Here is a 12,600-nt window from a genome sequence, read left to right on the forward strand (position 1 = left end):
AACCTTTGGAGAGCAGCACCATATAGTAACAAAAGAATCAGTTCCTCTCTACACTCTTGTCTCCTTGTGTTCTACTATTATTCAGTTAAGCAGCCCTTGGACTACACTCGGTAGCAAGGGGTTCTTAACACGTAGAACCTCCTCCTCCTCTGGCTCCGCCGCCGCCTTCCCCTCGCCCACCACGCTTTGGTCCCAAACCCACGATCTCTCATCCTGGACCTCCACGCCATCGAGGCAGTGAAGCTGGGCTCATTCGTGCACTCGTGCTCAGGTCTGGCACCAGCTCCCCCATGCATGAGGTGTTAGCGCCCGAACTTTCTATACTTGCATATGATTTTCTTTATCACAAATCGGCATCATCGGTGGTGTCCGCTGTTGTATGTCTCCGAGGAGCTCAGGCGACATCCTATATGATGTGTGGTTTCTCCCTCTTCATCCTCTTTGTATCTGTGTTCCTCTCATCTGATGTTGCATGATATAATATCCGATCCCCTTTTGTGATATGGTGTCGATTTGCTTTGATGACCGGAATAAAGATGAAACAAAATAACATAGTTAAAACATATCTGATGTGTGATTTCTTTGTATCTGATTTTAACCATATCACAAAAGAAGAAGGAGAGGATCGGATATATATGATTTAACCATATCACAAAAGATATGATTTAACCATATCTGATGTGTGATTCCCAGTCATCGAAACCTGGGTCCTATGATGTGTGATTTCTCCCTCTTCTTAGTTTTTTTAAGTTGATCAGCACCGTTTGTGATGACTTGAGTCTGAGTAACAACAAGAGAAAAAGTAGGTGAAGTTTGTGCTGTTTCAGGTCTTGGTTGAAGCAACCATGAAGCGCCAGCCGCTAGAGGCCCATTCAACCAGCTTTACGGAATTGTTTGGTTTGTAGTCTGGAATTGGGTTAGAGTCTGAAGACTCTATGCCAGATATTTTGACGGGGACCCTGATTCTGACAAGATTTCGTTACTCTTTTTTTTAAAACTTGTGTGTGTCTCGATCTATTTTTTTAGACTAATGACAAAGTTTGCGTCAATTTTGACTTGCCAATGAAATTGTGGTCTGCTATTTGGTTTTGAGCAAACTGTACGACACTGCTGGATGCCTGAGATGATGCAATAATATCTGTAGTTCCCAGTGGAATGCAGTTTCTCAAACGCTGCTCCATTAATGGTTAGAGATGAAGAAATACTTTCTAACATTCGATCAGTTAGTTTTACCCAAAGCAAATTTTGCTCTGACCTAATCCACAGGGATACCAATGACTGGAATAAAAGATCAAACAAAAATATTTCGATGACTGGACTAAAGATGAAACAAAATAGCACAGTTTAGCCTTCTTAAATTAAAATCAGTGTTATCCACTTCAAAAATACTAGAAGCAAAGACATGGCAGGCAACAGTCCTACCCCCCAATACCACCATAGTCCCCCACCCAAGGCCCTTTCACCAAACACATTTATTTAAATGCTCAAGTGTTCCTTGACTTGTGAATTTTGATGTTGACCTTAAAAACATAATGTCAAAATTTGGATATTAGTCAACTGAAATGCTTTGGTGCCAATGTCTCTCTTCTAAATATGTGTTTTTTGCATAATATTTATGTATTAATCATCTCATTGTTTTCTACTGCATCTGCAGGACCAAGCCTGTCTTTATATAAAAGTTCTTATGCAGATTCCTTTGGATCTTCGTGTGCAAATTATCTTTTTTTACTATTTTATATTACTTTTACTTGTACAACCGAAACTTTTTCGCTACCAAAACTGCATTGTTGATTAGGTGGCTGCTACAACACTCATTGACCTTTGTCAACCAATTGGACCAGAAAACACTTCTATATATGTTTTGCCACAACTAAAGGAGCTTTTTGCTGAACTAGCATTTTCTCATTGACCTTCGTCTGGTCTTAACCATTCTACAAAAAGATTTAAAAGTTCCGATGAAAATAAAAACAAGCCAATTAAAGTGGAATCCAGATTCAATTTCTGAATTTATGGAGAACAATGTAAATTTTATGCACACGTTCTTTATTTGGACAATCTTGAAACCGCAAAAGATTAACATCATTCTATTTTTTTGCTGTTATTGATTTCATCATTGAAATAGAAATCGTGTCAGTGTTGTAGTCGTGACATAAGAGGCGACGATGAAACTTTTAACAGACAAAAAACATTTAGCGGTCAGATGTGGCTATCAAAAAATGGACTTTGAACAAAATTATTTTAGATTATTTTAAAAGTATCCGCCCTTAGGCTCGGCAGGGCGCCGCGAAGCGCGCAACTTTTTCTAGTATAATAATACGGGACCGAGAGATAAGCCGCGAAAACAGGCCTCGGATCTCTATAGTTCCGTGAAACATTTGACTTTGCTAGATCCATAGTTTCGTTCTATATATTATATGTAACCTGTAAAATATACAGGCTTGAGGTAATTTTGGCAGAGTGTAGTGTAGCTAATTGTGAAATTCAATTCACACTCTATGGACAATAGCTCAGGAAGTACACACATGCGGTGTATATTCTGATCTGAGTACCTACGTACATATAAATGTTGGAAAATTAATAGTGCCTAAGATTAATTGATAATACAGCATAAAACGAAAACTCAAATCTACTGACTGATAGTATCTATGACATTAGAACAGAACAGTTCTTAACTAACTCAACAATATTGACGTATAAAAAATCGACAATTGATCTAACCATAAGACCGTCATCGTAATAAACTAAAAATGCGGATTTACTTACACTAATTTCCACGAGTGTTGGAGAGGAATCCGAACGGACGCGCACGAAGCATTTGCCAGAAACCTGATTCGTCGGCACCTGTGCGGATCGTCAAAACGTCGGCGATGGTTTGGAGACACCACTCTCTCTTGATCTGTTGCACAGCAGACGAAGGGACGACAGGGCAGAGAAGCGGCGGCGCAGAGAATTGAGAAGAAGATGACATGTCGGTTGCTATTCGCGTATCCTCTCTGACTAAAGGACGTCTGCCCTTTATAGAGCAGTCGCCGCAACCTCCTTGATTCGATCTGCTAAATTTTAAAAACCGCCCCTGTAATATCTCTACGTGCAACCGTCCGAAAATCTCACACGTAACGTGCATGCTCATTACTCCCAGTTGACGTGGCAGTCTAGGTGTGATACTTGAACCAAATAAATAAAAGGCAAAAAATTAAACTAACGTTTAGAACACGACACGATTGTCACAAGTCACAAGTCACGTAATAAATAACGCGAAACGCGAGCGAGCACGCTCGTGTGGCAGCCAACGTAGTCTTTTATTTATCTCATGTAAAGAATACGGTACGCTATATATGTTGGTTCTCTCTTATTTAGATAGACAATATGGGATTAAAGCCACATACCATCTCTACACACCACTTTAACTTTCCTATTGAATTGGACCACACACTAGCGGACTTAATTCTAACAATACATACAGACGTGCATGGCTCAAGAACATGTATGTACGTACGACTACGTGGTCCACTCGGGCCTTGAGCCAGCATGCAGGTGCGGGGAATATGTGTTTACGTGAAGGGCTAGTTTGGAAACTCTATTTTTTCAAAGGTTTTTTTTCTCAAGAGAAATTAGTTCATTTTTCCTTGAGAAATTGAAAATCGAATGGAAAAATAGTGTTGCCAGACTAACCCAAACAAAAAAATTCTAGTGCATAACATGGTGTGGTGTGTGTCGCAACCTTGTGGGAGTTGTGAAAATTGAGGAGTGCAATTTGTTTTCAGAATTCAGGTTGGCGAAATCTAGATTTGCTGCTCTGGAAGGTGGCGACTACTGCCCAGAAATGGAAAATTCTCTACCCAGCTGGAGAGCGATCGAAACTGAAGAATGTTGTGAAGACGTTAAAGTCTACGTCAAGGGGCAAGGCCGCAAGGGCGGCAATCAGATTGCGTTGGAGATGATCTTCTCTGTGTAAGAGAGTTGGAGAGTGGCTTAAGTAGCAATGCTATTGCTGCCCAGTTTTATATTGTGTGTAAGATAGTTGGAGAGTGGTTGGATTCTCAGTTTCTATGAAACTGAGAAGCTAGTCTTCTCTAACTAAAATAATTTTTTTTGTCTGGCAAATTATCGTACCGCTCTTAGCTAATTTGGTGGAAATTACAGTATATTAAAAACCAGTATATTAGAAATTGTGGTGCTTCCAAACAGGCCTTAAAACGCTGACTTTATTACTTTGAGAAATAATTATACCGGCTCATATATGGGCACAGGTTTTCTACACATCCTCATCAACATGCCTTTAAAGTTTGCATCGTGGCATTTAGATAATCATAACACATTCACATGCCTTCAAATGGGACTTCCAATTAAAAGCGCCCCACGTCTGTATCACGAACAACGAAGCGAGGTCGTAAAAAAGAAACAAAAGGATTGATTGACGGTTGCTGCTTATTTGTATCAAGTCGCATCTGCATCCTGCTATGGTATGGTACAAAAGCCAAGCAAGCGCCTTCAGTTCTTGTGCTGCATTCGACCGCTCTCTGCGCCGGCGTAAGGATCAATGATAACATTAATCACCGCCGGTTTCCTGGCGCGGAACGATTCTGAAAGGGCAGATTTGAGCTCGTCTGGTGTCTCCACAAGATACCCTTTCCCTCCAAAAGCCTCCATCATCTTATGGTACCCTGCTGCCGGAACAAATGAGGTTGGGGCTGGGTCACCTTTGTAGGGTCCGGTTATCTCGTCAGGGCTTCTCCGGTCCCCGCCGTAGACACCGTTGTTGTTGAAAACGATTACAACAACAGGCAGCTGGTACCTCACCAACGTCTGCAAAGTGAAAGGGCACAGAAGCAAATAATTAGGCATCTGTGTCTAGCACAATGTGGCGAAATGAAATGATAAACATATCGTACAGCCAGTCTAGGGGAATATAGTTTAAGGGACACAGTTGTTAGTAGAAAAGCAAGAAATTTAAGGAGAATAAAAACAGATCATGTAATCCAAGTTGATAGGGAAACAACTAGAAGCTACCAGAAGTGAAAATGGCATAGAAGCGATGAAACAAAAAATTAACCAGTAAAGTTGGCCAAATTAAACATAGGATTGGTACTTCCTAGACAATCCGGCATAGAATTCCAAACAATCTATGGGTTTTATTATTTATCCTATATACCACAGTGAAACCCTAAATCTGGGCTAGTTAGATGGCTAGTTATGGCATAACTGTGTGCGGCTAGTCCATCAAGGGCTAATTAGGCAAACAGATGATCAGGTTCAGATACACTACTTTAAACACTTGCGTCAAGTTGCTTGATCCAAACATCTGCAGTTCGAATATCCTGCTATTTTTTTCTCGAACGCGCAGGAGAGCTGCGCATCATTATATTAAGAGAGGAAAGGTCCAAAATGGACCGAAATACAACACCCAGAGGGCAGAAAAGAAAAAACAAGAAAAACAGACCAAAACCAAACCCTCAAGCATCCACTCCAGCACCCCCACAAGGGGGGGAGCCTGACGGGCCCTACTAGACCCTATTTAAAGTGACAATAATCCCAAACTGTCTAAATGCACATATTGTAAAACTGAAATAGAATACTGTAAAACTGAAATATTGTAATAGGGCTCACTCCATCAAAAACTGTCTAAATACTAATCAAAATAGCAATACACATATTGTAAAACTGAAATAGAATACTCCTGTCTCCTAGTATAGGAATTGAGACTAACAAGCAACTAGTCAGTAGTAACACCTACGATTCAGAATTGCATCACCAATTACCCTTGTATTGAGTAAGAGTATAAAACCTTAAGACTATCCAGATTATTGAGCAGATTGCAGGTTAAGTTAAGGATGCCCCAGGGCGAGGAATGGTTTTGGCTAGCCTTCATCAGGTTATATAGAAAAGTAATGTGCAGTAATCTAAACACAACAACAAGGTCACCAGAAAAGCAAAATCATTCCATCGTTCAGTTGGCAATACAGATGGATAACTGTCACATAAAACAATGAAATTTCAGGCTCTCCGGAAAATGTATAATTTATGAGTAATAGTTTCCTCTCTGATTCATGTGAAATGCTCATATTGTGTCAACCAACACTGAGACTACAGGTGTACAAATAGGACAAAATAAAATATTCATACACGGTGAACTGTATGGAACTGGGAGATGTATGCAGAAGCATACATATTGGCATATTTATAGTGCTGAATGTACACTATAAGAATATATCCTGATGGGGATGAACCACTAGGATAGTTCGATTGCTCCTGATCAGCCAAAACAGATGACCGGGTTATCCATTTCCGTTGATAAAAGCATTTGCTACCTTGAATACTTGTACTAACAGTATGAGAACAAGCACAATTACTGAAGATGACTCATATACAGTCCTTGGGTAATTTATGCAGAGATCATGCAATCTATGCACATTCATTAGATCAGTTTTCTATTTGTCATATTATTATGTGTCAAATTAACATCTAGAACATGGCAGCAGCAGCATTTCATAAAAATAGATGACGGCCTCTGCAGTATGTTAGTACTATTGATATCAACATAACGTGATCCTGCCTTTTCTTTCCAAGCAGAAGATTAATAATTTCAGCTCCCAACAGCATAACGATAGCACAAAAAAACAGCAGAAAATAACATGTTTATGCAACTAACCCAAATAAGTACTGAGATTTTAAGCATTTAGTCTTTCAAAGTGATGCTGGCATGTTTGTATTCATACCTCAACCTCCATTGCACTGAAGCCAAATCCAGAATCGCCCTCCACAGCAACCACGAGTCGTTCAGGTTCAGCTGCTGCAGCCGCAATACAGTACCCCAATCCAACCCCCATCGTCCCCCATGTCCCTGCATCCAGTCTTGTCCTTGGTTCATTCTGCACAAGCACAGCCCTGCCAACATCCATGGTATTTGCCCCTTCTGAGACCACTATTGGAGCAGGACTCCCCTCGGCAAGGATCGCATCCCGGATGATCCGCAATGGTGTCATGAAATTGAATGGCACAACATCCTTCACTAGCTGCGCCTCCATCTTAAGAACATTGTCATTGGCCTTCTTAGTGATCGCTTCGACCCATGGGTGCGACCTTGCCAGGCAGAATGGATTGTCCTTGATCTCCCGGTTGATCAGCTCAGTTACTCTCTTCGCGTCCCCAACAATCCCCACATGTGGCTTCCGGAGCTCAATCTCCTCCTCGGAGACGTCAACAAGAATGAACTTAACATCCTTGGACCACTTGGGTGGCTCGCCAAAGTGAAGCAACCAATTAAGCCTAGCACCGATGACCAGAGCCACATCACACTGCCCGATGGCGAGTGAGCGTGCCGCCGTGGCGGAGAGTGGATGCGAGTCAGGCACGACCCCTTTCCCCATCGGCGTCGGGAGGAAGGGGATGCCCGTGGTGTCCACCAGCTTCCGAATCGCCTCCTCCGCGCGCGCATACGCCGCACCCTTCCCAATCACAACAAGAGGCCGCTCCGCACACCGGAGCAGGTCCGCAGCTTTCGCGATTCCCTCGTCAAGAGTCTTGTGCTTTGACGGGGAAGGATCGGATGCGGCCGAATTGGCGGCTGCTGCTGCTATGAGAGCCGCGGCCTCGGATTCAGGGAGGGTTTGGTGGAGGACATCGGACGGGATATCGAGGTAGCACCCTCCGGGACGGCCGGACACGGCGGCGGCGAGGGCCTGGAAGACGAGGCGCGGGATGTCGGCGATGGTTGTTGCCTTGACGGCGAGCTTGACGAAGGGCTTAGTGGCGGCGATCTGGTCGAGCTCCTGGAAGTCGCCCCTGCCGGCGTCAGCCTGGTCGCAGGATCCGGAGATCATGAGGAGCGGCCAGGCGTTGGCGGTGGCGTGGGAGAGGCCCGCGAGCCCGTGGACGCATCCTGGGCCGGAGACGGTGAGTAGGGCGCCCGGGGAGCCCGTGAGGAAGCCGTAGGCGGCGGCGGCGTACCCCGCGGACTGCTCGTTGCGGAAGGCGAGGAAGCGGACCCCGGCCGCGGCGGCACGGGACGCGAGGGAGGTGACGGGGATGCCCACCACCCCGAACATGTGCCGCGTGCCCGCCGCGGCCAGCGCGCGCCCCGCAAGCGCGCTGCCGTCCACCGTCACGGCGGCCGTGGAGTCAGATGCCATCCTTTGCTGGGGTGCGGTCTCCGGTGGTTGGGGAGTTGGTGCGCTTCTGGTGTTTGTTGCTTCAGAATTCGGAGTGAGTGCGGTGCCACGAGCGTGGACTGCAGTGTGTAGATGGCCGGATGGGTATAAGGAGACGTGCGGGTGCGGCGGGCCGGCGGCGGCGCAGATGCACCTGCGCGGCTGCGCGCGGGTAGCGGTGTATGCGGTGAAGTCCGCTGTCCGCCGAAAAGACGTCCTGCTTGTCTTCGTCTCTGCCCGACGCAGCGCATAGGCGCAGCCGAGTGCGGCTTGTTTAGGCATAGTTTGCTTCTCCGGTCAAAACGGGTCAACGTCTCAATTATTAAGGGTGTTAGTTTGAGATTATAAATCTGGCTAAATTACATCGACGCAGCGCATAGGCGCAGCCTGGTGCTATAGCCATAGTTTTCTTCTCCTGTCAAAACGGGTCAACGTCTCAATTATTAAGGGGTGTTTGTTTGGAAATTGCATAATTCAACAAATTTTGAACAAATTTTTTGTTTATTTTCTTTCTAGATTATGTAAGCTGGACTAACCAGTTAGCTGTGCTTTGCTGCAGTTGTTATATACTACCTCCGTTCTTAAACTTTGAAACTTTGATATCTCATCCTATTCAGAAAAAAGTGAACTGTCATTTATTTTGTTATGATTTGTTTTATCACTTAAAGTTGTTTGAGCACAACTTGAAATTTTACATTTCGAATAAATATTTTGAATAAAAAGAGTGGTTAAAGTTTTCAAAAAAAAATAACAATGTTATATATTTATTAAGAACGGAGGTATCGTATAAATAGGCATGAGATATTTATTCAAATATATTTATTGTTTGTTTCTAAACCCTAATATATGTGTGTTATGGTGGTTAGCCTCAAAATTTTGGAGCAAGAGGCATATGTTCGAGTGCTCGCTCTGCACTATTTTTTGCGGGCGAGAGACCGAGACAGGGCACTTGGGACGGGTCCAAAGTGTGAGGATGAAGTCGTGATGGATTATGGTGAAAGAGTAGAAGTGTAAAATATCACTTTAGAATCATAAATAAGCTACTCATTTATCATTCTACCATTTCACCATAATCCAATTTATATAAAATAGAAGACGATTCTAAGTGTTATTTCAAAATTTGTTAGATTATATAATATGAGCATATTATAATCCCAAACAAACACAGCCTAATAATCTCTCTATGGTTCACATAAATAGAAGACGCTGAACTGTAGATGATAATGTTTGTAAAGTAAAGTTGAAATAGAAAATGAGATAGTAGATTGGAAAAGGATCTGCTAAAGATAGTCAAAGAACATATAACAATAACTTAATCAACAATACCTTAATCATAGCCATATATTAAAATATACTTTACCAAAATATACAATCAAGCCGATTTCATCTCTAACTCACAGTCACGCGGACCTATAGTATTATATAGAGTGTGCCGCAACAAATATTGTATATATAATTCTATCTAATGTATATATAATTTTATAGATTTTTATAAACGATTCGACAAATATATGTAACAAGACAATCGTCCACTTCAAAAAAAATATCTCGCTCAATATATAGGTAACAAGACAATCGTCCGCTACAAAAAATATAGTAGATCAAATCATAGTGCAAACGTTGAAATTGGGGATTAAAAATCACAAGTGCTGGTATGAAAACCGAATCGCTGTTCACTGGATCACTATTCACCGAATCACCTTTCACTAGCATGCAGGGAGGAACAAGTGAGGACAGGGCGCTGCCGTTGCTCGCCGACACGCTGGAGGCGCTTCGACCTGCTCGCTGTTCCAGCCCTGCTCGCTGTTCCAGCCGCGCGACGTCACGGCGGTGCCCAGGCGGGGCCGCGGGAAGGCGGCCAAACGTAGGCGGCCCACAGGCACTGGGAGCCGGAGTCACGCCGCCGCAGGCGCGCTGGCCTGGTAGGCGGTGGCTGGCATCTAGTTGCTGGCGAGCACAGAGAAGGAATAATGTACTCTACAAGAGGATGTCGGAGATGCTGCAGTGCAAGCTACTGCCAGAAGAAGAGGAATAATTTCGCGGCAGTACATACGGCCAATGGTTTCAAGTCCCTTTCTGCATCCTACCCACATCTCCAGTGTTCACCCATGCATGCCTGCAGGCCGGTTCTATCTATGCTGCTATGCACACATAACCAAGCGGGCGGCGATGGTGTAGCCAAGCAGATCAGACCGTAGTGTTTTTCTTTCTTTCTTTCTCAGGTGAGGAGATTTTTTTTAAAAAAAAATGAAGCAGTTGCTGATGGTTTTCCAATCTCTGTATTTTTCTTATTGTTCAGTGTCCATGCCTATATATATGTTCCGAGTGATTCTGTTTTCCTGTCAGTTTATACTCGCTTCAGAGCTGCATGCATGCTGCTGCGTCTTTACTGAAGGAAGAGGAAGCGCCCGTAAAGAATTTTGTACAGGTAAGTACAAACAAACGAGCAAATAAAAAAAGGGAAATGGAAATAAGTTACCATGCCATGCTAGAGGATTCAGAGATGCGACGGCTTCTTTTTTTTTAACTGACGAATAGAAACTTTCTGAGCTTCCTGTAGCAGGTCAGGATTTTTTAGTGTTTGGACAGAGGCGGTAGGTTTTGTGATACCTCGGCTCGGCGCATGCCAAGTTCACCGGAAATAAACTTTTCTTCATGCCATGTTAAGATCGTAGCATATGCTGAATGCCATGGTCAACTTTATCCGCCTGCCATTTGCAGAAAATATGCCCCGGATAACTGATCAGAGAGCCTTCAAATCAAATGAACGAAAGATTGATGCTTGCAATGCCCAAACCAATATGTCTCTAACGCAACGCAAGAAGATGGCTAGCTAGAAGAGCTCATGCTGCACCATCGTGTTCATCTCGCAGCCCTGGATTCCTGGGATGAGACACAGGAATATCGACGCACTATACACGGCGAATGGAATCGTTCCTTGCGCAACATTCTCTGCAAGGAGTCTTCTCTCCATGCTCCACTCCATCCATCAGTCACTGAAAATAATCCGCGAGCAGTATGACGGCCGGGCTGTTGTGGGCTCCGCTTCGTGCGCGGTACAGACACCATCACCATGGACATGGAGCTTCGTTGCCGATGACGCGGCTCACTTGTCATCAGACTGTACAAGGCTACAACTACAAGCAAGAGGCGTCGATCAATCTGTAACCCGGTCAGTTGAAGCAGAGTGGGCCGTGTGGTCCATTAAGCTGAATGCAGGAACAAATGGCCTACGTGCTGGCATCGCGGCGGGTCTGTCTTCATGGGCCGTTGCTGGGTCGTGCTGCCTGTAACTCGCGACACCATGCATGCAGGCAGGCAGGTCTACCTCCATCCGTTTCTAAAAAAAAAGAGTTTATCTTCATCTGCGAGTCGGGTTGTGTCGGCCCGTTGCTTTTTTTAAAAAAAAAATTCAAATAATTGCCAGGCTTACGAAGACTTTATGTAGATAGCTGATCTAATTATTTTTTTAGAAAAAATCTTAATCTGGCGAACTTATGATCGATGGTGGTTACAAGGGAGGAAACTATGCCGTGTATAACACTGTACCTTTGACTGGAAGTAAGTGTAGATATTCTATTTTTTATAACTGGGTTAGTTAACTCTGTTGAGAAACCCTAAAAGGGGTTTAATGGGCTAATACCGAAACTGCCCTTAGGGGTACACAGGTTATATATATGTACTCATACCCATCATAATAAAGATAGACAGAAAGAGCTTCCATCCACAGTGTCTCTTGTTCCTCTCTGTGTTGGGTTGCTGGGAAGGGAGCGGGCTTCTACAACTTCTCACGTCCCTATTGCTGTTGGGAGGGTTCGGAGTCCGGATCGGGGATCTGCGACAACTACGTTATTCAACACGTCATCAGCACTGCTCTACCTCGACTCGTGGATCCGATCGGCAACGACTCTCCACCACGCCGGCAGGTCCTCCGGCCTTGCCGAACTGTCCTACGCGACAGCCTTCGCTCCTGTTCGTTGAGAAACACGGTATAAAATCTCGATCCGTGATTTACTTTTCGGCGTTAAAAATTGCTTCGTCGCGCGGCCGTGCGTGCCGCCGTACAGACCAGGACTCCTCGCAGCAGCCGCATGCACAAACGGCCGAGCTGTTCTTAGAAAAAAAAATAGGAAAGTTTTTTTCCCTGCATGTGCGTTTGAAGTTATCTTAGAGAAAAAAAGGATAGATAGACTTGTGGACTTTGACTTTTTTCTTGCATGGCGGTTCACATTTTCTGAAACCGCATGCACCTCGTGGTGCCGCTCGCACGCGGCCACCAGCCCCGAGCTTTCGCTCCACCCACCTCGCATGTCAGTTGGTTCCCTGGAGTTCGCGTGGAGACGTGAGAGAAAAAAAAAATCACTGCATGCGGCCAGTTGGTTATTAGAGAGGTGAAAAAAAAAGACAGGAACCGCATGCAATCGCTCCGCGTTTAGAAAAAGTAGACGGCAGA

The 12,600-nt window shown here is 44.2% G+C and overlaps 1 protein-coding gene across 1 annotated transcript; it reads right to left on the bottom strand.

Annotated features, from left to right (window-relative positions):
• Nucleotides 1-4,275: 4,275 nt before the first annotated feature.
• Nucleotides 4,276-8,178, bottom strand: LOC100191888 (2-hydroxyphytanoyl-CoA lyase). Its single transcript, NM_001137312.1, has 2 exons — nt 6,717-8,178; nt 4,276-4,806 (listed from the first exon to the last, which is right to left on the bottom strand). Exons 1-2 carry the CDS (start codon nt 8,127-8,129, stop codon nt 4,492-4,494), a joined length of 1,728 nt encoding a protein of 575 aa, NP_001130784.1. The 5' UTR covers nt 8,130-8,178; the 3' UTR covers nt 4,276-4,491.
• Between the last annotated feature and the right edge of the window lie 4,422 nt (nt 8,179-12,600).

This window comes from Zea mays, chromosome 8, assembly GCF_902167145.1.
Source record: "Zea mays cultivar B73 chromosome 8, Zm-B73-REFERENCE-NAM-5.0, whole genome shotgun sequence".
Lineage (NCBI taxonomy): Eukaryota > Viridiplantae > Streptophyta > Magnoliopsida > Poales > Poaceae > Zea > Zea mays.